The sequence below is a fragment of the Chrysemys picta genome, chromosome 1 (assembly GCF_011386835.1).
Source record: "Chrysemys picta bellii isolate R12L10 chromosome 1, ASM1138683v2, whole genome shotgun sequence".
Lineage (NCBI taxonomy): Eukaryota > Metazoa > Chordata > Testudines > Emydidae > Chrysemys > Chrysemys picta.
In genome coordinates, this window is record NC_088791.1 from 48,252,361 (window position 1) to 48,280,202 (window position 27,842).

Sequence of the window (27,842 nt, forward strand, 5' to 3'; positions counted from 1 at the left end):
TACATAGTACTGTACCTACAATAGAAAAAATGGTTACGATAAACAGCGGCATTGGTAGGACCAATATTATTCCCATTGAAGTCAATGGCAGAACTCCCAAAGAGCTCAAGTGTGGCAGAATCCGGAACAATGTCTTTTATGTAAAATGAAATATACAATACTTAGCTCTAACGTAGCGCTTTTCATCAGGACAGCTCCAAAGCACTTTAGGTATCATTATCCCGATGCCTGAGGAACAGGAAAGTGAAGTGAATTACCTAAGCTCACCCAGAAGCTGAGTTGGGACTACAAGCCACATCTCCCAAGTCCCAGTTCAGTGTGCTATCTACTAGCTAAATAATGTCAATGTATAACAGTGCGGGAAACATCATTTACTATTGTGAAAACCTACTCATAACAAACACTGAGTCACCACCCAAGGTTTAGTTACAGGATCTTTCTCTTATATGATTTATTTGACTTTTACTCGAGAAATGTTTGGCTTTGCTTCTTAAGGATGTGAGATTTGTGAAAATAGCTTTTCAGGTAAAGAATAATTCAGACTGGAGCTACCATTAAACATTTTTATTGCGTAGATTGTAGCCTTTGTAGTACATGCAAAATAAAAAAAAGGTGTCGGTTAAATCTGTAAGCATATAATAGCAATGTAAATGTCTTGGATCAGCAATGTATTTGGATTAGGGACTAATAAGTCTAAGTGAACAGACATCTTTCAGGATACACAGTTTACATGATAAATCAAGGAGGCCTTTTCAAAGTGATTTTCCTCATATAAAGATAAAATATTTCTTGTTTACAATCTTGCTTGTTTTTAATACTGCAAAATCTCTATAATAGTACACTCTCAGTTCTGTACATAGTAAAAACATAAAACTATACCCATACCAGTGTCTGTTTTAAATGCAAAACAAAAGTAGTTAATAGGTTTGTAATGTATGTGCCTATAAAAAAAAGAGAGAAGAAGAAGCAGCTGCATCCTCCAAACAGATTTTAAGTGCACTTATGGCAGAAATAGAATGGAAGGCACCCCTGACTCATAGAAAGCAATATGCAGAATCTCAGCACTAGGCATAAAGCTTTGACTATACCAGGCAGCTTTATGTACATTTCAGGTTTTAAGGGTTCAAATGCTTCATGCAAACCTTATGAGGATATCCTCTGAGCTCAGTAACATCACTGTGAGGTCAAAGGCTCCCATGGGTCACAGCATAATATGTTGCAAATGCTTTATTTTCAAGGGCTCATGCTTTGCAACATTTGACAGTTTCACACAATACCCTCCATTAAGACTTCCTGATGGCTGCAGCTCAGCTAAAAAAGTGGAACACAATGTGGAGTTTCTAAAGCATCTCTTGTGATGGATTAGTTTGGACTCAGCAAAGCGTGAATTCTCCTGAAAATAATCTGTGAGCTAACAGCATGCTGACCTCGGCTGACAGGAAGGTTTTTTAAAGCTGGCTTCTCTCAGAGACAGCTCATAGTTGGCATGTTTGGCACACCTGGATTATTCATTTTTTAAGCCAGTGTCATCTCAGACACATTTGTGATATTTACTGGTGTGATAAACACCTACATATTAGCTAAGAGATACATCATAAGTCACTGACAGAAAAACATTTTAATAACAATATTTTTTAGCTTTGATCTTCAGTTTGCTTCTGTAATTATAGTGAAGGGTTGACAAACAGTTGGCAGCAAACTTTCGGGATAGCTACTATGACACAAGAAGGCATTAACTGTAGCTTTTTATGGACATTCAGCATTTGGACATGGAAAGTTATATGTGTCAGATCTCTGATCTGATAAGGCATTAGATTTTCAGAACATATATTAGTTAAGTAATTTATTTATATCTGTCTTTTCATTGTAGACCATATCTGACCATTACAGTAAATGGCTGTAGTCAACTGACAATACAATTGAAAAAAGAACATTCTTTTAAAACCTGCCAACTGTCAGGTTCATTCTGCTGCAATAGCTTTATACTGTTTGCCCACAATAAAATGAATGGCATGACAGTGTTGAAAAGCATTTTTGCAGTTCTTTATTATATCATTGTGAATGTATCTTGCAAGGAATGAATGGAGGGCTAAAAAAAACCCAGACAAAAGCACATCAATCTGTTTATCAAATGGTCAGCAAAATGATATGCGGCTGGAATGGGAGAGTAGCAATTCAAGATCAGTTTGAAAAATGCAGAGTGAAAAAAAATCCAGTAGGGATAAATATTAGTAATGAAAACTGAACAAATGATTCTTTGTTTTGGGCCAGTATATTCACCAGCCGTTACTGCAGATTGATTTAGGAGCCTTGAAATTGGCACACAAAAAGACTCTCCAGACAGAGAGCTGTCCTTGAAGCATCACTTATATTTCTTTTCGTACTGTTGCCCGGATAGTGCTGAACATTTTGCCGATGGCCTCGAATAATGGGTCGCAGAATGTGTGGATGCAGATAGAATAGACCCGGCTGATACACTGGATCTCAATCAAGTAGCTCCTTATGCATGGCACCACTGCCCAGATGTGCAAGAATGACAAAATGGCAAAGTAAATACCCCAGATGAGAGCCAGAGGAATGCCAAAGATTGCCGACAGTAAGCGATAAAACCAGTATTTTGTCACAGTGAAGGTAGTGAAGCTGGCCTTCCAAATCCCATCAAAACTGTGTGTTCCATCAGGTTCAGCAATGACATCTTCAAAATCAATCTGCAGGCAAAGAGGACACAAAAGCAGGTTAGACAGATATTCACAACCGACAGATGTGTGGATTCCAAATACCCTTTGTCTTATCAATGATCATTATGGCCTCGGTTCAACAAAACACTTAAGCATGTGCTTAACTTTGAGCATGCAAGTCCCATTTATTTAGACATTTAAGCACATATGTACATTAAGCATGTACTTAAGTTTTTGCTGACTAAAGATAGGGTTATTCATATCATTAAAGTCAAGCACCTGCTTAAGTAATTTGCTGAATCAGGACCTTAGTCTCTGAATTGCATGGAACAGTCTTGTGGGCTGTGTGAAGCATTTGCATGTAAGTGTGTCTAAAATATAAAACAAGTCTCTGCTAGTTGTGGCTAGCAGATCTGTTCATGTAACTGGAATGGAAGCTCAGATTCCTGGCCTGGAGTTTCCTCCTATAGTGGACACAGGGAAATTGGGTCATGGACCCCGAAGGAAGGAGCAAAAAGAAGAACAAATGGGGACACCATTCTCAGACCTCCAATGGATATAAGGAGAATTGTACTGTAGAGAAATGCTGCTGTCTGACTGTGAACCAATCCTTGAAGAACACAAGAAGATACAGCAGACAAGCATCTGCTTTCCACTTGCGACAGTGAAACTTCATAGACGTAATTGGGGTTACTCCTAATTTATATGATCAGGGAAGTGAGATCAAGATTAGGCTCCATATATTCTAATGTAAATATGCAATGCTCTGGAATAGAAAACTAGTATTAAAAAGAGGAGCAGCAGTTCTGCATTGCAAAATCACAATATGCAATACTGTAGAATGAATGGCTTATAAACAGTAGTAAAGATTTCCATGCAAAGCCTTCCATTTTGCAAAAGCATTTAGAATATTTAAATAATGTTAGACTTAATCACACTAGACAGTGAATTACTGTCCTGTCTCTTCAGGCCCCTCTTAATAGTGAAACAAGATATTGTTGGGTTTATGAAAGTGATTAAGTATTGATGTTAAAGAGTTATGATACATTTTGTGTAATTTCCTTTGAATTCGAATGAAAAACAGCACTTTTGACACTGGGCTCATCTGGTTGTTAAAGAAGAAAAATTTCTTAGAATGAGAAATTGAATATTATTCATTTAAAAGTCTAAATTTTTGTAACAAAATAGTTGCTTTCCTAAAGCACTGTGAGTGGAGTATTATGTGGTTATGTGAAATTATTACAAGTCATTTATTTAGACAATTTTAGTGCATTTGGAAAATCTATTTTAATTTAATAGAATGAGGTTAAAAACCCCAATAAAAGCTTTTCAAATAATAGTGCATCTTTCCCTAATTTTTTTCCTATGAAGTCAATTACAGAGGAGCAAATATTGAGAGAAACAAATTTAAGTCATTAAATATCAACCCAACATTTTCATATCTCCTGATCATGTAAGGGTTTAACTTGCAAGGTGCTGATTGTCTTCAATTCCTACTGTAATGAACAGAATCATGTTGCATGTTCTGCCTCCTGAATGACTGGACCCTTAATTCCAGCCACTTCACATTGTGACATCTATGTTACCATGAAACCAAGCTCCAGACTTCAACAGTGCAACAGGGACTTCTGGTGCATTTGAATTAGGCAGTCATTTTCACATCCTAAGGTGACTGCAATTTAATAGTTTGTAAAATGTTGACAGCTCAATGTAAATTGAAAACAAGAAACCCTAGATATAAATTATTATTTTATTAGCTGTATTTGAGGTATTCAGAATCTAGACACATTTTATGTAGCTTAAATCAAGAGCAAACAACATTTCCCCAATCATGTGAAGCACACACATAATCACCCCCATGGTAACCAAGCCAACTTCTTGAAAGGTGGGGAAGACCAATTGGCAAACCATACAATATATCAGGGGATTCCAGAACCTGCAATTTGTGGAGGACGTGTCTAATGAGATTCATCTTACATCGTGTTCTAAAAGTGGCCAGGCTCCAGCTCGCTTCTGGCAGGAGTGAATTCTAGAAATGAGGAACATCTGCTCGGAACATTCAGCTCCAGGGCCCATTCACCCTTGATAGGCAAGGAAAGCATTTCTGTTAAATGTTGGCATTGTATGATGGGGAATAGAGGGACAGCTGGCCTTTGTGATAACAGGGTTCTAGAACATTTAGGGCTTTATAGATAGTAACCAGCACCTTACATTTCACCCAGCAGAGAACTGGCAGCCAGTGGATATGATGGACCACAGATGCAATATGCTCTCAGTAGTTGCTCTGCTCTGAAGATGGGAAACCACATTTTCAGGAATAGAAGCTTGTAATGGGCCTTCTGACTATCCCCTGATAAAGTGTAATACAACAGTCCACCTTAAAATGATAAAGGCATGAACGATTATAGTGAGGAGCTGCCACCTAATGTACCAAGACTACTTCTATGACATGAACGTGTAAGGAGTATGCAATAGAGAGATCTGCACATCAGGTAAAAAAAGAGTATTTTACACTTTTGACACTTTTGACTACTTCTATTCCTGTTTTCCCTGCCAGCTCAGGACTCCAGCACCCTGTCTTGCTGAGCCAGACACTCCTGTCTGCTCCAACACAGACCCAGGGTCTGAATTACTTGCCCCAAAGCTGCAGGTTTACCTGAAAATAGCTCTCAGAAGTGTGCTTGTCTATAGCGCTCAGATGCCCAACTCCCAATGGGGTCTAAACCCAAATAAATCCGTTTTACCCTGTATAAAGCTTATGCAGAGTAAACTCATAAATTGTTCGCCCTCTATAACACTGATAGAGAGATATGCACAGTTGTTTGCTCCCCCAGGTATTAATACATACTCTGAGTTAATTAATAAGGAAAAAAGTGATTTTATTAAATACAGAAAGTAGGATTGAAGTGGTTCCAAGTAGTAACAGACAGAACAAAGTAAGTCACCAAGCAAAATAAAATAAAATGCACAAATCTATGTCTAATCAAACTGAATACAGATAATCTCACCCTCAGAGATGCTTCAGTAAGTTTTTTCTCAGACTGGACACCTTCCAGGCCTGGGCACAATTCTTTCCCCTAGTACAGCTCTTGTTCCAGCTCAGGTGATAGCTAGGGGATTCTTCATGATGGGTCCTCTCCCCCTCTGTTCTCTTCCACCCCTTTATATATCTTTTGCATAAGGCGGGAACCCTTTGTCCCTCTGGGTTTCCACCCCCCTCACTGGAAAAGCACCAGGTTAAAGATGGATTCCAGTTCAAGTGACATGATCACATGTCACTGCAAGACTTCATTACCCACTTGCCAGCACACACATATACAGGAAGACTCACAGGTAAACACAGCCATCTGCAGACAATGGGAGTCATTAAAATTCCAAACCACCATTAATGGCCCACACTTTGCATAATTACAATAGGCCCTCAGAGTTATATTTCATATTTCTAGTTTCAGATACAAGAGTGGTACATTTATACAGATAGGATGATCACACTCAGTAGATTATAAGCTTTGTAATGATACCTTACAAGAGACCTTTTGCATGAAGCATATTCCAGTTACATTATATTCACTTATTATCATGTTTTTATAAAACCATATAGACTGCACAACGTCACAGCCCCCTCATATTCAAAGTATCTGAGAGGGGGAAATTGTGAGACATTGTATGGCATCTTCAATGTGTTGAGTGCCCAACACAACCTTCTGGGAGCTCTCCTAAAAAAATAAGTATGTAGCCATCTATAGTGATTACATCCATTCGTGCCACATCATGCAGTCCTCTAACTTAAAGACATGCACTCTTCGCTGAATTTTCTAATACCACCCTTAGTACTCTTACTGAATTTTCACAGTCAGTATGTGGGGAAGGCAGTTTTTTAAACTTGTGCTTTAAAACCAAACATAAATAGTTGTTCATGTGCCATATTTATATCAGCACCCGATGATGCATCTCTTTCATTCTGGAAGTGTCAGGGGATTCTCAGTTTGAGTTAATCATTAGGAACATCTTTTCATTGTAGTCTGGTTCTTGCCCATAGAGATCATGGGTTGACACTCTGTTGGTAAGATACCTGACCAGGCTAATATATTAATATTTAGAAGAAATATCCTTTCATACACATTCCATAGTTTTGACTATTATAGCCAACCTGTGAAAAAACTCACCTGAAGGAAGTGCTACAATAAAGGATGCATATTTTACAGGTCTCTGTTGAAATGCCAAAATATCCAGGAAGCTTAATTGTCATAACATTTCCATTAGAATATTAACAGAAACATGTTGAGACATAATAGTTCAGCCCCATGTCACACAAGCTAAACATGTGTTTGATATAATCCACGGCACAGGATATTTAGTGTGGCCAACATAACCAAGCAGAGTAGGTCAACAGGAAAAATGAACATCACGATAGTATTCCGCTGCAAGAAATTAAAACAATTATATAAATTGGTGGAAAGAACAATACACTCATAGGAGCTGCTCCAAATGAGATTGCTGCCAAGAGTATGAGTTTACTGGATCAGGCTTAATATGCCACACACTGAGCCACAGTTCTTTAATGTGCTTTTCTAAGGCACAGCACATTTGTTACTTATACTATTCTCAGCAGCATCCTGCTCTACCCAATGGTTATGGAGTCTGATATTTTTAACACCTTATGGGATAGGGAATGTAATCATTTACCTCTTCTGTAATACCTGTAAAGATGACAAATCATGTACATAAATGGATAAGCAGCTAAAATTGTATTTCCAGGGAGACCATGTAAATCCCTGTAAATTAGTGCAGTCTCCACCCAGCTCCAGACACAAGCCACACACTCGCTATAGAGTCATTAGCTGCCACGTCACCACCATAGGGGATCCGATTTTATTCACACTGTCTAATCCTCAAACCAACAGCTGATCTACACACAGATGGTGAAATCCTGTCCCCACTGAAATCAATGTGAGTTTTGCCATTCACTTGAATGGAGCCAGGGTTTCACTCAGAAATTCCAACCGTTTAAAATGGTTTCTAAATCGGTTTGTTTAAATGGATACAACTTCCTGGTGTAGTGTTGGTTAAGGATGGATAATATCATTTTAGCTTAATTTGGTGTGTTACTAAGCCTAAGACTTCTCCCCAGCCCTGGCTACTTGTAGGTTTCCATTCCCAACCTAGTTCTTCTCCCTGGTTCTGCAAACAGCAAGCTATAATGCCACTCTGAAGAAGGCTCTAATAGCACAAAAGTGATATTTGGTACTTCTCTAAAAGAATTATTTCACCAAATGAAAACAAGTTTTCTAACCAATTCAACAGCATATTCTGGCCTCACTGAAGTCCATGGCAAAACTCCTCCTGACTTCAAAGAGGCCAGGATTTCATCCATGGAATCAATCTTCCATTACGAAAATGTGTTATATGTGCAATGAAGACACAACTCTATGTATTTTTTATAGAAGCTGTGCAGAGCCAGAAATTTATAAGGAGTTTGTAAAATGTAACTCGACCTAATTTAAAATATTATAATAATAAAAATATCAACTTTAAAAGATAGGATTGGCAAATGTCTTTTCTTCAAATAAGAATTACAAACATGGTTTTGTAGCTCATATAAATGAATTTTTGTTTTAACTCATATTAGAGAATAACTCCCTGTGACATCAGTATAGAAAACGAAGGGCTTTTCTCCTGTAAAGTTCTACAGTCATCCAAGTTCAATACCATCAACAAGCAAAGATAGGAAAATGGAATTTTTGTAACTGTAATGAATGAAACATATTGCTATGCTGGCAATCTTGTGCGTGACAGCAAAGAAATAAAAATACTGCAATTTCTTTGTATTTCCATTAAAGCTTTGTTAGGACTGAATGGTTTATACTTTTGGACTTTTATAAATGAGCTGAATTCATTTGTGCAGCACATTAGCCAATAAAATAAATCTATAAATTTGCAAGTACAAGTTAACCAAAATCTAGTAACATATGTTAAGAAAAGTAATCCTTGCTTGATGTGTCATGACATTGTTTGGCTAACATGAACTGTCAGGTGGTGTTGAAGCCGGTCAAATACATTACAAAAAAAATGTATACATGCAGAAATGAAAAAAAGCATCATTTCCATTAGGACAGGGTCTGGATATTATATTTCTGTTTCAGTAGAAAACATGGAGTTTAGTGATCCATGTACTGGAAATTAGATGATTCTAAAACCTGCAACACTGATTTCTAGAGCCAACCTTCCTAACAGAGAGTGGAAAATATGAGTGTGAATCTATGCAATGTGTATATTGCCTCATTCATGAACATAAAAACATGCTGCTAAAAAAAGACATTTCTGCAATAGTTAAGATAAGTTTTAGGTTATAGTAGCCCTTTCCCCAAACTATACAAGGATTTTCTAGTTAAGCACATAAAACCTGTCATCAACATTCACTTTTGTATCACATTATGCTAATGTAGGTGAAACACAAAATGTATTCAGCAACATAAATGTATTTGCTTCTGCACTGAGTCGAATTACTCCTCAAATTAGTCCTGTGCATAAAGGGTTTTTAGGATTAGGCCAAAAGTCTTTACACACATCTAGAAGGACCACAGGATTGAGTTTGTCCTGGCTGGCTGTTTTATAGGAGAATTTAGTTTTTCGACTGGCTCATAGTAGAAACATTAAATCTTACTGGGAAACTAACTTTGCACTGAAGCCCTTTAGCCCTTCTGAGGCTGCATCTCTAACTTAGTCTGTTTTTAACAAAAAGGTTATGCTTGACTATCTTTTTGGCACCCAAAAAAAGAAACTACATGTTTATATGGAACTTACAAAACTGTTAAAGTAAATTATTAGAATCGCCCATGTGCTCAGCTGTATTTACATATAATTCATTACAATGGTGAAATATTTATTTTAAAAATATGACTCCAAAGCAATCTCATTGCTTTTCAGGCTGAAAAGTCAAGAGTGAATGTTCTCTCTAGGCCTGAGTCTCAGTAACTGCTTGTCTTACAATACTAGTCTAACTGTACTGACTTCTGTGGAGTGACGCCTGAGGAGAGGAGAATCAGGCCATATTTCTTTTCTTGGCAGACATGCCTGTTCTAAGTGTAAGAGATGAAGATGATGTCATGGAGTCATGGTACTTACTATACCACAGTGGCACTGCTCAAGTCACACACAAATGTCCTAAAAGTACATAGGAACCGTTATGTTTGTGACAGGCTAAACAATGATTAGTTCATGCCACAACAATCAGGGATTACTGTTCCAGACTAAGGGTACGTCTATACCCAGCCGCTAGTTCGGCAGCTGGCAATCGAACTTCTGGGTTCGACTTATCGCGTCTTGTCTGGACGCGATAAGTCGAACCCGGAAGTGCTCGCCGTCGACTGCGGTACTCCAGCTCGGCGAGAGGAGTACCGCGGAGTCGACGGGGGAGCCTGCCTGCCGCGTGTGGACCGAGGTAAGTTCGAACTAAGGTACTTCGAACTTCAGCTACGTTATTCACGTAGCTGAAGTTGCGTACCTTAGTTCGATTTGGGGATTTAGTGTAGACCAAGCCTAACTTTAACAAATGTGGGAACTTTTATATCAATTTTAGATTATACTGCACAATACTGAATACACCATCTCATATGAATTGTAGTCAATGTCCCATTGCCACATCTTCCCATTTCACTTTTCCACTGGCCACAAGTCCCAAGCTGCTCTACAGTGATTAAGTAGGGATGTTAACTTGACATTGTCTGGGAATGGCGCCCAATGGGAACTGCAGGGGCAGTGCTTGCGGGCAGAGGCAGCACTTGGAGCTAGGAGCTGAGGGAGGGGAATTCCTGTTGCCATTCTGGGGAGCCCCCTCCCAGGTAAGCACCGCCCGGCATGCCAATCCTCAGTCCTGAGTCCCCCCACACCCAAACACCTGTTGCGGGGGGGCAGGGAGCCCGAGACAGCCACAGCAACAGCTGGTGCGCCTGTCCCAGGGGCTGCCCGAGCTGCTCAGGCAGTTGCCGGGCCAGCCACACAGGTGCTGAAGAAGTCACGGAGGTCACGGAAAGTCACAAAATCTGTGACTTCCGTGACTGCCATGACAAACACGGAGCCTTAGTCATAACTATCATCCTGATCCCTCCTGTGAGGAGCAGATTCTGCCCACAGCATAGGGATCAACCCTGTACAAGCAGCATCTGCACTAGGCAACCTATGCATTTTGTTATCATCATTTCTAGGTTCTATTGTCATTTCCATTGTTCTGACTACATCGCTCTTCCTGCAGCATGTTCATGTCTCTTAGCTTTCCCTTCTGGTTATCAGTCCAGTAACACTCTGCGATGGTGAGTGACATCAGACTGATAACAAAAGCCAAAGTGAACCAAGCCATGTAAAAATAGGAGTGAAGTGGCTAGAAATATGGACATTAGGGCAGGGAGATACAGCAAAGTTTCCCATTAGCTTTTAGTAGAGAAACTCACTGGCTCACGAGGATAAGATAAACTTTACTTGGGTTCCACTTTTGTCAAATATACCAAACTTAGGTTACAGGGCCAGTGCTACCATTAAGGTGAACTAGACGGTTGCCTAGGGTGCCAAGATTTGGGGGTGCCAAAAAGCGGTGCCCCCAATTTCTTTTACAGCGTTCCTCTCTGAGCACGTGGTCGCCACTCCACTTCTCCCGCCTCCCAGGCTTGCAGTGCCAATCAGCTGTTTGGTGCCGCAAGCCTGGAAGAATTAGAATTAGAGCGAATTAGTGAGAATTAGAGCGGGAGCGGTGTGCTCGGGGAGGAGGCAGAGCAGAGGTGAGCTGGGGTGGGGAGGTGCCGCATGGCTCCCTGAGGGGGAGGAGCTGCCGCGGGGGTGCCTCAGGGCGGGGGGGGGGGGGAGCTGCCACAGGGCTCCCCACCCCAGCTCACCTCTGCTACACCCCCTCCCCGAGCACGCTGTCACTGCTCCACTTCTCCCACCTCCCAGGCTTGTGACGCCAATCAGCTGTTTGGCGCCAGAAGCCTGGGAGGGGAGGAGAATTAGAGCGGGGGCGGCGTGCTCGGGGAGGAGGCAGACCAGAGGTGAGCTGGGGGGGGGAGCTGCCTCACGGCTCCCTGGGGTGGGGGAGCTGCCGTGGGGGTGGCACCTTAGGGCAGGGGGGGAGCTGCCGTGGGAGGGTGCCTCAGGGCGGGGGGGGGGGGGCGGGGAGTTGCCGCAGGACTGGGGGGAGGAGCGCAAGGTGGAAGTTTCACCTAAGGCGTGAAACTTCCTGACACCAGCCCTGGTAGGTTAGCCTGTAAAGGATTTGTTGCAGCTCCATACAGTCAGGCACAGATTTAAGCAGAGGCCTCCCTCACTGCAGTACATGTACACCAGGGAACTTGTTATTCTACAGCCTCTAGGGTGTGTTGTGACATGGCCATGACATGTCTGCAATGCTAATGAAAATACAGGCATGTTAAATTATGACAAGTACACACGGTAAGGAAATGGGATTTGACCAATTAAAGGGTGCTAATAACTCAAAATAACCTTCTGTTTAGGCCAAAGATTTTTAAACATTACCAACTTCTGTTCTATGTCTACAATAAATTTCCTGACCTCAGCGGTTCTTTGTTTCCTACTATTCAGTTTGGTAAAGCCAGTTGTTGCATTGCTTGTAGCTTTTGTTAGAGAAATACTGCAGCTTCATTTGCCCTGGATGTGTTTATTAAACTAGTTTATCAGTGAGTTAAGTATGTTTGAACAGAGATTTATTTGCAAGGGGGAAAATTATATGAAGAACTTGTCTACTCTTTCAAGGTTTGTTTAAAGAAAACCTCTATTAATTTACAGTGTCTGAGATAAGAGTTATTGTTCCGAAGGAGCAGCCTGCTCAATGAAGAAATGTGCACTCTTAATATGTGAAAATAGATATGGGTGCAAGAGTGAGTTATATATCAAAAGCTGCTGAGTTGGGGGGCGGGGGGGGAGTTCCTACAAATTCCAGTCCCAAACCTCCAGCTATCATTGCTGCTCCTTTTAAAAGTTTGTTCTTTGAGACATTACCCATTGGAAAGCAAACTTTACCATGTTGTGATGGCTAGGAAGATAACTAAGGATATCTGAAGGCCACATTTTCACAGAGGTTTCAATTCGGCCAACATTTCTGCAGGTATAATGCCCCAAATGCATGCCCCAAAAAACCACTGCCATGTTTTTGAAGCATTACTGCTTGTGTCCACAAAAGATCCAATTTACATACGCCACTGATGCTCAGTTTCGGTGTGAACTAGCAAGGTGCTGAGCGCCATGATGAAGTGCTAAAAGCCCTCAATTTCCATTGAAGTCAGTGGGAGGGTGTTCAGCTCCTTATGGAAGCATTCAGCCCCTTTCATGACTGAACCCTTAAGCCCCCAATCTAGTAAAGCATTTAAGTATGTGCTTAACTTCAAGCACATGAATGGTCCCACTGAAATCATGGGCTTAAACGCTCTGCTGTGCTGCGGGGCCTGATCAAAAGCCAGGTGCTTAATGAGCAATTTATATGCATGAATATATTTCTATATAAGCCATAAAAAGGGGTTATTTATATTTTTAAAACATGTCTAATGTGAAATGTTGAGGCTGATTTTAATGCCAGAACTGTGCTGTTTTAGGGCAAGTTTTTCCTCACATTAAATAAAACCCAGTATTTTTTTGAGATTATATTGTATCCTTACAAGACTAGTAACAAGCATATAGCAGGAAGCAGATAAAATCTTTCCCTATTGTGCTCAATTTATCATTTAAATTTTTCCATTGTATTCAATTTCCTTTAAAAACAAGTCAGTTGAAGCAAAGATGCATATAGTCCCATAATGACCATAGCAGCACTGCATTATGAGTCACATTTGGGAGGGGAGAGAAGCTCCATGACCCATGCAATCTATCAGAGGTGGTTCAGACTGGTGAATATGTTATTAAAAAATGGGAGGTCCAGAGGATTTTGTTCTTAGCTATTTGTACTTCCACTTACTTTTTGGATATTGAAAATTCACAGTTACAAAAGCTGGAGAACATTGTTAGGTGGTTGGGAACTAGGTAAAAGTTATGCAAGAAGCTCCCAATAGTTGCAGATAAAATGCATCCAAACTTTTAAATGCTTCCCTGACTCAAACATTCCCACTTCCTTTGCAAAATACATGCTTCCACACACAGAACCAACTGCCTTCCTGACAGTTATTCCCGCGTATCATAGGAACCGAGAAGTTGGAAAAGTACATTAGGTCATCCCTGCAGAATGTGAGGAGAGGAGAAGAGTAGGAGAGGGATATGGGGTTGGTTTGGGGTTGAAGTGGAGGGAGTAGGGTTATGTGTCATTGAGCTGCTCCTTCCCTCTTTTGCCTGGGCTCCTAGCAACCATGTGATTTTACTGATTTTGATTTTATGATAAACTGGAGCACTGACATTGCATAGCACTTCAGAGCTTCAAAGCCTTTATGAAAAGGAAACAGTCATGGTGAGCTGCTGTCCATATTACAAGAAACTCCAACAGATATTTCACTCCTTGACCTGTAATACACTCCCCTGCCCTGGGTTGCACGTGCCTGGGGGGAAGGAGGAACTGAGGATTTTCTTCACTTGCTTTCCATTTTAAACAAAAACTCGCTGTCATACCAGAACCAAGGATGGAGGCAGCACTGTCTGACAAACATATTCACCTGCATTTCTGGGGACGTTTATATTTTGTCCCTGAAAACACACAGCATGCTTATGCCCAGGTGTCCTGCTTCCCACTAATAACCCTTTTAAATACTGGCCAGTTGGTGCAATCTGGTACTTGACAAAGGCAAAAATCTTACTATTCAAAAGTACAGATCCTCATGATTTGACAAGGATGTTTAGAGATTAGGAATCTCTAGCAGTATCCAGAGATGGCATAATTTTTTATCAGAAACGGGGAAATCGCCTTGACCTGTAATCTGGTGGAAGAAATGTATCAAGAGTCTTTTCCAGCACATGAGACAAAGAGGTAACTTGCCTTTGACCACAATAAATACAAAAGTCAAGATTAGACTTCAGCTCCTAGCCCTGAAATCAGAGCACACTGCCTTCATAGAAGCCAGCCAGGTCCCCCAGGGATGACACTTTTCTTTAGCACAAAAAACAAACAAACAAACAAAAACCATGAGGGCCATAAATAGTCAGAACTTGGTTTTATATAAAAATGGCCCAATGCTGCAAATAAATAAATAAAAATATCCCACAAATATGTGCTCAAACTTTTAAGTGAGTTTGCTTTGATTGTGTTTCCTTCCCTTTTTGTGTTCACTTGCACTACAATATTCTAGTAAATTCGTTTCCTGGCAAGAATGTTCATAGAAATAATGAATCTTCAGTGAGTACTTGAGAGTATTCACAGAAAGCAAATGCTGAATTCATAAATAAGAATCCTGATTATAAGGTTGACACTCCTCCAATCAGCGAAGAGAAATATGCCAAGTGTCCAATCAAAACTAACCAATACCGTTCAAATATTCAGTTCTGAATATCAAATCATTCCAATGGGCTGCTTGTAAACAATCCACAGATACATTCACTAAATAATTTTGAATAATGAATAAATCTGAGAAAATCATGATTTGCTTGTGAACATTTCAAATAAATTATTTGCTATTAATTCACCCAGCTCCAATTTTATGTCCTGCCAAGAAGGAAGCATCTTGTTCCCTGACACTATTCAGTACGACCCAAGGCCTGCATACGCTTCTTAGCACATACTTAACTTGATCCGTTGAGCAGTCCCATTGAGGTCACTGTAACTATTCTTGAGAACAAAGTTATGCATGTGAATGCAGAGAGAATTCCACCTGCTTTTACCAACATAATTTCTTGCAACAACTAGGCATTCTTTAGCGGGCCTTTATCCAAGTTATCACCTGGTCTGTCTCAACGTAGCTTGAGAGATATGATGAAATATCCATCCAAGGAGTCATCTGAATCTATCTGAAGTACTGCTATACGTCCTGTGCAGGTGGTGTATTCCTACCAGCCAATTCCCTAGGAAAATTACTTTGATGTTGCCAGAGTAAATTTGTCATAGAGGAAACAAAGCTGCTGTTTCCCTTCCTGGAATCTGGTGTTCTGAAAGCTGGGTTAGGTCACTACATTTTCCCCATACTGAAACTTTTCTCAACTAACTTTAACTTTTTTTGTGTCACTTTGTTTCACACTCCACAATTTGCTACATCTGATTCAACCACCTACACCAAGGATATCTGAAAATGTTTCCTACTCAGAAAAAATATAGTTATGAGGTAAAATTCAGGCAACACTGAAGTCAATGAGAAATCTGCCATTGATTTCAGGATTTCACCGTAGGATTTCTTTATGAGAAATAAAGGTTTTGGTAAAGAGATTTTTAAAAGACTCCACTACTCTTTAAAACAATGCAAATGTCTTGTTTCTAGGGCCTTGATGCTGTTAATATTTCTATTAGCTACAATGGCCTTTGGATCAGGTTTATGCTCCAGTACCATGTTATACTGTATCTCTAACCTCTTTCTCATTCACCTAAATCTCCCCACTTACAAACACAATCTCCTTAATAACAAATAATCAATAAAGATTTTATTAAACAAATTCAATGAGAATTTGTGTAGAGGCACCAACACATAATTGGGATGAGAAGAAGTATAATTTCCCAATACCCAGTTTCCTCTGGGTACCCATACTACATCAACTGAAATAAACAATTTCCCTTTGATTGCCATAATTATATGTAACAATTTTCTCTCTCTCCTTCCTCTCAAGTGCCCCCTTCCTGTTTTTTACCTGCCATGCCTAGAACTGAAGGTAGCATTAATACAAGGTACATAGTGCTGTTTAAAGTCTAATTAACTTTTCTGATCCTTTAAAAAATATTTGTCTCTACATATCTTCTGTTAGAATTTTTTTTATGGAAGGCCTTAAATTACAGATCCTCAAGTAACAGTGTTAAAACTATTTAATTTTAGATATTGCTATAATTCCTATAGATGACACTGTGAGTCTAAGGCCTTGCTCCTGCAATGAGCTCTGCACAGGAACAGAGATCTGTCTATGTGGAGCTCATAAAAGGATTGGGAGCAGAGAAATGGGGCAGATAGGAAATAGTAACTGCGTGTGGTGTACAAATGGAGTGTGCTTCTTGTTATCTGTTGGGAGTGAGGGCAGGGGTTTCGGAGGAGCCTGCGGGAAGTAGGTGCCCAAACCCCACTGATGCTCCCTTGGGCTCTTTTGAAAATCCCAGTTTAAACTGAGCACAGCAGCAGTCTGAATAGGGAATGTGATGCTTTCACCTTAAGCTGTGATGGTATCTTCTCGCTTCCTATTTGAGAAGCTGAATTTATCAGTTCCCACTTGTCTGAAAACATTGCATGTGTGCCAGATAAGCATAAGACTACAGACCAAACTCATCCCACATACAATTCCCCTGAAGTCAGAGAGTTACACCATGGATGAAATTGCCCCCTCTACCTATACTAAGGGGTACCATTTAAAGTTATTAAGAGGCTGGCCCTTGGAGGGTACAGAGAAATACTGGGATTAACTTAATTGACATGGATTTTCTCTTCAGTTAGCAGGCGCCCCTAGTTCTATAGCTTTATCCAAGCCGGTTTAGTATGGTGTATTGCTTCTTATTGCTTGAAAAGTGTCAAAGTGTAAAATACTCTTTTTGGACCTGATGTGCAGATCTCTCTATTGCATACTCCTTACATGTTCATGTCACAGAATTCCCAGTTTTATTAATGAAGAATTGTGAGCTAAAGAGTTCAACACTATGCATCATAAATTCTGCCCAAAAATGACATTTACCAGCTGATAATTCCAACTTGAGTTTGTCAAAGTGTTTTTAAAGTTCGTGTGTTACATTAAATCTGTCAAATTATGTTGGCTATAACATTCAACTTCTGTGAAGCACCTGGTTTAATTTGGGGGCAGTGTAAAAATGCTAATACAATAAGCATCAGTACTGAATAGTTAGTTATGTCACCATAGCAAACAAACAAACATTTTCCTTTTGAGTTATGAATCATATTCATTGGTGTTAAACAGGAAGCCAATGCATAAGGGTTTAATTATGGTGAGAGCTTAAATATAAAAAAGATATTTCAAAAAGAGGCTTTGATCAGAATAAATACAATTACTGGTTAACCACTGTAATCCTTACAAATGATTAAGCTTCCAAGTCCAGCAAAAGAGTTCCTTGCTTTCCATGTAAAGGAAGACTGATGCTTCAAAAGAGCTCTGCCTTAATTCCCTATCTATATTACTCCAGTTCCAAACCAGTGTACCCTGATATAGCACTGGAGTATTGCAATGGTGAATCAGTCCCCTAAGCCTTGAATCCAGAACTAGTTATGTAAGAGTCATTTGAACAAGGCCCCCAGAGTGTATGGGTAGGCAAAGTTTATCCAAACTTCTGGGACTATGTACAATTAAGGAGCCAAATAAACACTTGCAAGTTAATATTTGACATTAAGAAACTATCAGCATTGTGCAGAAACAAAGGAAAGGGACTGTATATTAAATCTCATCCATTCCTGATGGAAGAAAAGTCCTGGCTGAGCCCTGGATTTTCTCTTATTTCATCTAGTTCGACCCCTGGATTCTATTCCTGGCTCTGCCACTGACTCTGGACAAGCCACAATCTTTCTGTGCCTTAGCACTCCCGTCTATAAAACATGGATGACAAAACTGACTTTCCTCACAGAAGGTTTGTGAACTAAGATATTCTTTCATTCATTAGATGAAAGATTCTCTGTCTGTCTAGACATCTATCTCTGTATTCGTGCTGCACTCAACACAAAGTTGTCTGACTTCCTAGATGCAAAGTATTAGATGGGGTGATTAAGTTGACTTAATATTGCCTTCAGCACTGACTTTCTCTTTTTAGCCACTGATGGGAGTCATAAATGTTTTTAAGTAGGCTTAGAAGGATTAGATTTTTATCTGTAAATGTCAGTAAAATGTGAATTTCACCACACACACAAACCAATGAAAAATATTTCCATTGATAATAACAGAAATGTACAGATAGGCAAAGTAAGAAAAATGCTGAGCGAGAACTTAGTAGAGTTTGATTTAAGGATATTTACTCTGTATATTTTGACGTGATGTTGACAGTTTCTATTTTAATGGTTATACAGCTTTAACTTTTTGAAATCAATGTCTACTGTCATTAAATGATTATTGTCTGACCCATCCTGTTGTCTGACACCCCCCCATATAATTTCCCACAACTGTGAAATTTTTAATAAATAAAAATAGAAAAAAATGTTTACAAATAAACACTGATTATCTGTCAAAATTATATTTAAAAAAATCAAATTCTGCCAAGTCTTGTTTTAAGATACATAAAAGGGGAGTGCCAGGCCAGCGTGGCTCATTGTACAGACTGAATAGTAGTGCCCTCCCTGATACCAGTGTAAATGGTGTATGTGATGTTTGTTCACATCTGATCAAAGTTTCTGGAATATGTTTGATCCTGTAGTGAGCTGAACTGCATTGAGCTGAATAAACTGTTGAAGAGAAAGGACTGAACACTTAATTGTATTTGAGCAACAATGATAAAAGCTTTTGCAAATTAAACTAGGTGCAAAAACTCCCTGTAGTAAAGCCAGGAGATGTTTCCCAGAAAGAAGGGTCTCATGGGCAGTAAGTAGTTGGTGGTCATTGCTTTTTAAAAACAAAATAAAAACCAAGTTGTGGATGGCCTTGCATGGGTTTTCCAGAAGGTGCAATGGACATTTCCTATCTAACACATCCTTGTAGGGGACAGTCATAATCTGGCTGGCTGTGCTCATGACCAAGGAGTGGGAACCAGATAGCTGTATCATTTAGGGTGACCAGACAGCAAGTATGAAAAATCAGCACAGGGTGTGGGGGGTAATAGGAGCCTATATAAGAAAAAGACCCAAAAATCGGGACTGTCCCTATAAAATTGGGACATCTGGTCACCCTAGTATCATTGCTGGTAGTGCGTACTGGTGCTGAGGTGGCATGGCTGAGTGGGCTGGGAGGCTGGACAGAGCCCACCCAGCTTGTGTCAGAAACAAGGAATAGCTGGAGGAGGGTAGGCTACATATTTTTAAAGGTGCAAAGAAACCTGCTCCTCGCTGTGCTTTTCCCAGCACTAGTGAAGTTGTTATGCCTTATGCAGGCAGAATGTCTTCCTCCACCACTGCTTGAGCACTCAAAGTGTTCCCCAGGCCACAGCACTCCAGAGGGTTACAGGACCATAATTTGGCCCTAAGATGGAAAAAAATCAGTGTGTGTTGTGAGGCACAGTTTTAGGAAGTGCAGAGAGTGAGAAAGTCCTCATGGAGAAAGCATCTCTCCCCCCCTCAGCCAGCCACAGGTGAATATTGGCCCCTTGGGGAATGATAAAAGGCAGATGAGAACAATTAGGGGTTTGTGATAAAGGTCACTATTGTGATACACACACTAATGGTTGTGTCTCCTCTCACAGAGGTGAAGAACGTGGCATAGAAAGCACAGAGTACAGCTCAGAGTCAATTGTGATATATGAGCTATATAGCTATAAGGCTGTTTTATGTATTACAGAATGTCCCCAGGATCTCCTAGGATCAGAGGCAGTATGCCTGCTGCTAGAACCCATTACTACCTTCCATCTGGCTGGCCAATTCCACTGTTGGGTAGAGGGAGCCATTACCCCATCTTCTAGCTTGCTCCCCTTCATCCCAGAGGAAACAGAGAGGGAACATTCTCTGTCCTCCCGCTGAGTGCTAGGACTACAATTTTGCCTGGACTTATGTGGGCTCACAAGAGGGTTGAGGTTACACTCTACCCCTCCTTCCTATACCTTTACCCCAAGTGATTTCTGATTGAAGAAATTAATATAGGCTTTAACCCTCAGAAAGTGCCTTCTTGTAGATATAAAGTCTGGCTTCAGCTGAAAATGATCTAGATTCTGATAAGCAGAGAATCTTTACATACTCATGAGTTTCCAGCATGTCTTCATATTTCTCTATATCAAAATGTTGCACCAACACTCACTTTAAAATTCGTTATGCAAACTGAGCTAAGTTTTTAAAAGAAAGCATAAACAAAGACAAGCCAAATTTGGTTCTCCTCCATGTATGTGACTCCATTGACTTCAGTGGGGTTGCACACATGTAACTAAGCATTTTACCCCATTTTTTCTAAGTAGATGAAAAACATCCCCTCAGGAAAATTGTAACTTTAGAATAAATTGTAACAGATCTGCATAATGGAAGAAGAACTTAATATAGATACTATGGAAGGCCTACATTTTGAAAAGAACCACTAGTTTTTGGTGCCTCAATTTTGGTGTCCAACCTGAGACATCAAGGCATGTTCTTCTGAGACATTGAGAACCCACAACTTCAAATGGGAGGTGAAGGTGCTCAGCACTCATAAATTAGACTCTCAAGTTGGGTACCCAGGGGCTGGACACAAAATTAGTGGTCATTTTTGATAATGTAGACCGTGCAGCAAATAAACCAGGAACATCTGGCACTCAGCGGCAAGCAAACACAATTACTTTTATTTTCTCCCTCTTTACAAACTTATATGGCCTCCATCACCAGAGTATCTGAGTGCATAAGAAAAATAAAATTGCAGAGGTGCTGACTGTTTTATTTGTAAAGGACTGTTACAAAATAATAAAAATGAGACAAAAAATAACATGAGACAACAATGTTCAATTTGGAGCTGAGCAAAAAGTTTGGAACAAAAAATATATTTGATAAATGTAGCAGATCTTTTTCTGCTCATGAAATATCCACAAATGTTGCCGTTTTTTTAGATTTATTTGTTGTTTGAAAATATTTTATGAATTTTATGGCAATTTTTTTAACTCCATGGACATCAAAGAGCTCAGTATGAGTATACACTAGTTGAGCTCTGTTGGTTAGTGGGGATTGGACAGGCCTTAAAGGCCCTTCTGGCCTTAAAGTCTATGAGTCTATGAAATAAGTCATGTGGTATTGTTTCTCTTCCCTGATTTGACAAGTGTGGAAACATGCCAATACTTCTACATGTCAGTTTTCAAATTCAATTTGGGAACTACTCATGCATGTAACTATGAAATTCATGTCCCGTGAACATTCATGCCAATAAAATTTGATCACGTGAATGTTCGCTGAAAGCTGACATGAGAACTGAGCACATGGCTGAAGCTAATTCATTGACAACATTGAGACTACTCCTGGAAAAGTTTTGCAGTATTCCCCCTGCGGTAGTTCAATCCAAATGGTGTGGTGTAGGCAACTCATGGCACTGCTTAAAACAAGTTGTTTTTCTCTCACACAGCCTCATGAATACACAATGTTGTACACACATGAAGAGATTTGAGCGTATCAGTTAATTTAGAACCTCATCCTGCACCATGTTGCCCAGTCAGGGGCACTTGTCATCTTGTAGAATGCAGCCTTTCGTGAGCATGAGGAAATGCCAGATGTTAAAAGATTCTTTCTCCCCCCCACTCCCACCCCACAGTCAGAGATTGGACAGGGGTAATACTAACTATTGAAGGTAGTTGTAAGGGGGACATCACCTTAGGATCTGAGGCTCAAATCTGAGGTGTTTCAATGCCTCCTCCTCTCCTCCGGCTGTTTTGCTGCCACATAGAATCCCACACCTTGCTGCCTTTTCACCTTAACTGAGAGGGCCTTAGATTCAGTGAGTTCTAATATACACCCCAATGCTAAAATAAATCAGGTCATTTAGTCAGCTTTTCATGAATTAGTATGGCACTTAGCTTCCATTTCACAGATCTTTTAAAGTTATAGTGTGACTGAAGCTGAGGTCACCAATATCTTTAGCTTTAGAGTCAAGCTCCTATAATCCTCCAGTGTCAGTACAGATCAGGAGCAGGGTTATGCCCTTTTCTTGATTCCTACCTATCCGATAGCACCTTGCTTTACTGCTGTGCTCCCTACAGCCTATTTATCTGGTGCAGAGGACACTGTGCAAATGCAGTGAACTGTGTGGCAGGCTCAGCATGATGTACACCAGGGGAATGCATCCCCTGCTTCTCACAAGCTAGGGTTATTTTTAAAACTTGTTATGAGATTTTTTTGAATGCAGGCAACACTGAGGCCTTTTAAAGAGCTGCTTAAAGAGCGGATTCCTTGTTCTCCGTCTAATCATTTACTTTTCATGGTTGATTTACTTGCCCCCACGTTACTCTCTGATTCTCATAGCACAGTGGCAAGAAATGCATAGATGCCGAGTAAAAGGCTGAAAGTTCTGAATCTGGTGAAACACAAATATTTTAAACAAAGTAGAGATAGGCCTGAATCACAATTCTGACTCCTTACATCCCTGAACTTGTACTATTTGTGTATTACTTGTATTGTAATATTACTTGTATGGTAGCACCTACAGACCCCAGCTGAGACTGGGGTCCTATTGTGCTAGGTACTGTACAAACACATTTGCTGTCTTGAGACACTCTCTGCCCTGAACAGCTAAGTAGATGATGGACAAATGGCAGGGGGGAATAGAAGCAAAATTACTTGCTCAAGGCAACACAGCCAGCTAGTGGTTGAGACAGGAGCAGAACCCAGATCACCTGACACCCAGTCAAGTCCTGTCCACGAGACTAAACTGCCTCTCCAGAAGCTTTCAGAAAGCTCTGATCTAAATATGAACTTTATGGTTGCCCCTTAAAGAGCTGAACTTAAAAGCAGTAGCTGAAGAACCTGGAAATTTGGATCTAAAGTTTGCAAATTGGACCTATCTGTGAAATAAAATATAAACAGCAAAATTAATTGTTGCCTGTCTTGTAACTAGGCGGGAAAATGTTGTTTTTCCAATTGCCCTATGAATTTTGCAAATGTTGTTAGTAAAAAAACAAAAGTTGGATACCCTGTGTAGCTCACAAGCTTGTCTCTCTCACCAACAGAAGTTGGTCCAATAAAAGATATTACCTCACCCACCTTATCTCTCTCAATGTTACTGAAAGTGGGGCTCTGAACACTGTCTTGATATGATACTGACATTCCCTGTCACTCACTCACTGGGATGGGCATACTTTGGAAGCAATATCGGTTTTCTGATTGGTTGGTTGGTGGAGATTTTTAGGGTGTTCGCAAGTGGCACATTTATGGATAAGAGGGATCCAGATTGTTTCAGAGAGAGACCAAAGGTTTTGATTTTTTTTAATTCCTATAATTCTTACTTTCTAACTTTCTTTTGGGTCACTGGGAGTAACAAACAACCATGCACAGGGCTTGTCCCTGTGGGCGGGTGGAAGGGATGTGCTTTGTAAATTTCAGTTTCCTTTAAGACAGTTATGCTTTTTTTCCCCCCATCTGCAATCTGCTTCTTTTCCCAGTAGGATTTTTCTTTCTCTGTTTAGTTCTGTTCTGTGGATATCCAGATTCCAGCCAGCCTGGGGGCTATGACTCATACTCAGAAGGTTTAGTTGCAGGGGACTTCTACTACCACTGCTGCCGCACACAGTGAGTGTAACACCAACAGTCCCTGGTCATTGGTGGGCAGGATCAAACCTGGGACCTCTGGAACTAAATGCATGAGCCTCTACTACATGAGCTAAAAGCCATGTGGTCCCTAGGTAAGGCTGTAGAGCAGACTCATTAATCGCCCTCTCTAAGTGGGCTGGGTGCCACTAGATGGGCTAGAACACCACACCCTGGAGGTATGTGGGTTACATGAGCACTAGCATGCTCCTCTCCGAACTCTCACAAAGCTCTCCCCCTACAGCTCCTCCTCCACAACCAAAAGGAAAACAAAATTCTCAGTTTATAAAAATAAGTTGTTGGCTTGTAAATTAAGATTTGCACCATTCTGTATCTTTTGTAGACCATTTTTCAGTGTGTACAGAATTCAACTTCTTTTGTTTCTAGATTGTAAAGGCAAAGTTATGGAAATAGCTCTATGAGCGTACCATCTGCCTGCAAAAACTTTTAGGGCTTGATCCAGCAAGGCAGAGAGCCTCTGCTGTGATGAGTGCCTTCAAATGTTGTTGCAGTCAATGAGATTTAAGAGCGCTCTGCACCTTTCTGGATTAGGCCCTAGAGGTCTAAATCATTTCACCAACCTGCCTTGAAAATCAACAAAAGTGAAATTCTTCTGATACAGAGAGAATGAAATGTTTCCTTGAAAGTACCTGAATAGACAGGCTTTACCTCCCATCCTAGAGGCAGGATGAACTAGGATTGCACTATATGACTGCTGGATCTGAAACAGGTTAGCATTGAGTGGATATCTGCTGTTTCCCCAGAGTCCAACAAACCTGAAGGACATTCCTCTGCTAATGAGGGATCAACTCCAGGGTTTCACTGACCCAGATGGGCCCAGGCAACAATGTCCATTGTCCCAGATTTGCTGAAATGATCAAAACTGGAATTAAAAATCTGACCAGAGGTCCAGGCACAGTCACTTTGAGTTTTTCCTTGTTTATTGCCTGTTTTTATCATTTCAGTACTGCAGAAAAAAAAATAACCAGGAGCTATGGTTTTGCAAACAATTGGCTTAGGAAAAGTGAGCTGTGTACATCTGGATCAGGAAAAAGCTGTTCCACAGGAAAGTAGTGTAGAGAAATCCTTAACAGTGTAATCTGAGTTCCACCTGATTTTTGCTTTTTTTTTTTTTTTTTGCCATTCCTTTATAAGGTATTTATAGGAATCATTGCTGGCCAGTAAAATCTCCCTTCCTGGGTTAAATATGGTAATGTTCGTTCCATGTCTCACCCCCACCACACCACAAAGCACTACCAACAAGCATTTGCAGCCAGTTTGACTGCAACAGAAGGACAGTTCACTCAGCCCGTGGGTTCTGTAATGGGGCATTCCTCCCGCCAGTTACAGCTGCATTTTGTTCAGCTTGCACTATTGGCTTGAAAGCTACGGTCGCTTCAGTAGCTAGTTGGTTACCGTTTAGAGATGCCCAGAAAACACGCTGGCTGAGCAGCAGGCGGTGCGGATGGTGCTGAATACCCTGTTCCCCTTGAGTTCTCGCAACAGGTTCCATTGCTATGGAACTCGGAGCGCAGGTTCATTCACTTAGCGGGTGTCCCCCCCCCCCATTCTGTTGCGCTCCCACCAGTTGCAAGCTCCCCAGCTAGCCCAAATGGCCACAATTGATGTACTGACTGACAGGAGGCTATTTAAACCGATGCAGTAGAGTGCCCCCCCCCTTAAATAGTTTGCAGGGACAGCAGGTGGTGGAGGGAAGGGAAGCAATGAACTGTCACAAATGTTATCAGTTCCGTCCCTGGCACCTCTGCAAACACCGTACCGTCGGCACTCGGAGCTGCTGTCGCAAAAAAATAATAATAAAAACATCCCCCAAAACGGCTCCAGCTTCTCTGCCCCCAGCCCCGGATCTCCCGCGTTTCCTGGCTTTTAATCCTTACCTTGACCACGTCGTCGTTGAGCCGCTTGGGGTCCCGGCTGACCAGGTCGATCTCCTTGGTGTGCACGTCGTGCATCGTCTTCTCGTTCAGCTCCTCGGCCATGCTCTTGTTGTGGGGTTTGTAGATGTTCCCTTGCTCCCGGACGGGCGCGGTGTACAGGAGCCCCTGGGGACGGGACAGGAGCGGGGCAGAGATGAGGCACTCCCCGGGGCTGGGCGGTGGCGGGGAGTGTCACGAGCTCATCCAGCGGCTGGGCTGCAGCGTGCGCGGAGCCGGGGACCCTTCAGCGCCGAGTCTGCCCCCCGGCTGGCTTTTTAAACGGATAAAAGCAGCCCACACCACACCCCTCGCTCGCGCGGTACCAAGCAGAGCACCGACTCCCACCGCCAGGGGTCCCCTGCCAGCGCGCGCCGGCAGCCGGCGCCTAGCCCGCCCCGCCGCGCCCTCGCCCTCGCCCCCGAGGAGAATGTGCCCGGCCCCGCTGAATCCGCGCCCGCTCCATGCCCCAGCCGCCGCCGCCCTGTTCTGCGCCAACCCCCCCATCCCGGCAGCGCCAGCTCTCTGAGCCGGGCCATTTCCAGCCCCCGGGGTCTGTCTCAGTCCCTACCCCCGGGATCTCAGGTCTGCCCCCCATCTGAGGCCGATCTCCAACCTGGGGCTGTGTGCCCAGTCCCCGATCTCTGCGCCGGGTCCCTCACTTGGCTCCCATCTCCAGCCCAGCCAACTGCAGCTCCAAGTCCCTGATCTCATCCCTCAGCCCCCTGGGGCGAGTCCCACATTCCATCACACCAGAGCCCTGGCACGGGTCGCCCTGGGCTCTTGTCAAATACTTCTCCCCAGGGCTGCCAAGGAGAGTCGCTGCCGGGGCAGAGCATACCCCCTTCCCGACAGGGCTGCAGCGAGCCGAGCAGCCTGCTCAGGTGGCGCTGGTGGTGACTTTTGCTCGTTGTGCAACATGTCACTAGTGCTGGCTGGAAAACACTCCGCAGCTTCATTAACAGCCCACGAAATAAGCTGTCAGCGCTTCACCTGACCCTTTCGCTTTGCGGGGCGACGCGGTTTCCTGCATAGATGTTTACAAATACAAGTTAAAGAGCCGGACGAAGGGAAAGCGATCGGCTCTGGATGGGGAGAGGAACTTCCCCAAAGGTGCCGAATAATAGAGCGGGTTTCCTCGGAGAGCTAGCAACAGGGACAAATAACCCCCGATTGCTATCCTTATCTCTAATCACCCCTCCCAAGCGCACAGCCTGTCTCCTTTGCTGGAGGGGTTACGGACGGTCAAGAGCAAGATCAGTAAAGAAAAGTGCCAAGAATGCCCAGAGAAGCCAAGCCAGCGATAGCTGAAGCAGGTACTTGGAGGCAGGAGGAAGCAGGAACGAGAAGTATCTGAACTGAAACTGACTTTTTAAAGGATCCCAAGGAAATCCTACCTCTGAGTCTACGTATTGGCTACCAGACATGCTGTCCTGGGCTTGGTGGAGAGTCTGACTGAGGTTTCACTGCGCTATAATTTAGACGAGCTGAGAAAGGAAGATCCTGTATTGTAAAAAGCAAGCGAGGGGGAGGTAGCTATAAGTGAGACAGCTGGCCGCCGGCCAGGGCTTGTTCTGCTTGCTTTTGGCTGGGATGACAGCAATGGTGGGTCTAGGCACATCCCCAGAGCTCTGGGAGCAGCAGGGGGTGCAAAGGGGGGGGGGGGAATTCCTGAAACTGGACTTTCCCAACCTTGTTCTGCCTGTGCAGATTTTGAAACCTGGGGCGAGGTTGCTTTGCCAACCACTCCACACAGTGATCCAAGTTAGGCTGCTGCTTGCTTCGAAAAGGAAAATCGA

The 27,842-nt window shown here is 41.9% G+C and overlaps 1 protein-coding gene across 5 annotated transcripts; it reads right to left on the minus strand.

Annotated features, from left to right (window-relative positions):
• Nucleotides 1-549: 549 nt before the first annotated feature.
• On the minus strand, nucleotides 550-27,842 carry CAV1 (caveolin 1). 5 transcript variants are annotated; one of them, XM_005285748.5, is made up of 3 exons: nucleotides 27,441-27,842; nucleotides 26,008-26,172; nucleotides 550-2,708 (listed from the first exon to the last, which is right to left on the minus strand). In XM_005285748.5, exons 1-3 carry the CDS (start codon nucleotides 27,468-27,470, stop codon nucleotides 2,367-2,369), a joined length of 537 nt encoding a protein of 178 aa, XP_005285805.1. In that variant the 5' UTR covers nucleotides 27,471-27,842; the 3' UTR covers nucleotides 550-2,366. The 5 variants fall into 5 exon arrangements, with proteins under 5 accessions (XP_005285805.1, XP_065422475.1, XP_005285808.1 ...); XM_065566403.1 differs by having other exon boundaries at nucleotides 27,413-27,505; XM_005285751.5 differs by lacking the exon at nucleotides 27,441-27,842 and adding an exon at nucleotides 26,885-27,393.

Bases quoted from the DNA above. Each gene is read 5' to 3' on its own strand.
- CAV1 (XM_005285748.5), bottom strand. From the start codon at position 27,470: ATGTCTGGTAGCCAATACGTAGACTCAGAG. The intron at 26,173-27,440 runs GTAGGATTTCCT...TCCCGTCCCCAG, and splicing joins GCCAATACGTAGACTCAGAG to GGGCTCCTGTACACCGCGCC. The intron at 2,709-26,007 runs GTAAGGATTAAA...CTTTGCCTGCAG, and splicing joins TCAACGACGACGTGGTCAAG to ATTGATTTTGAAGATGTCAT.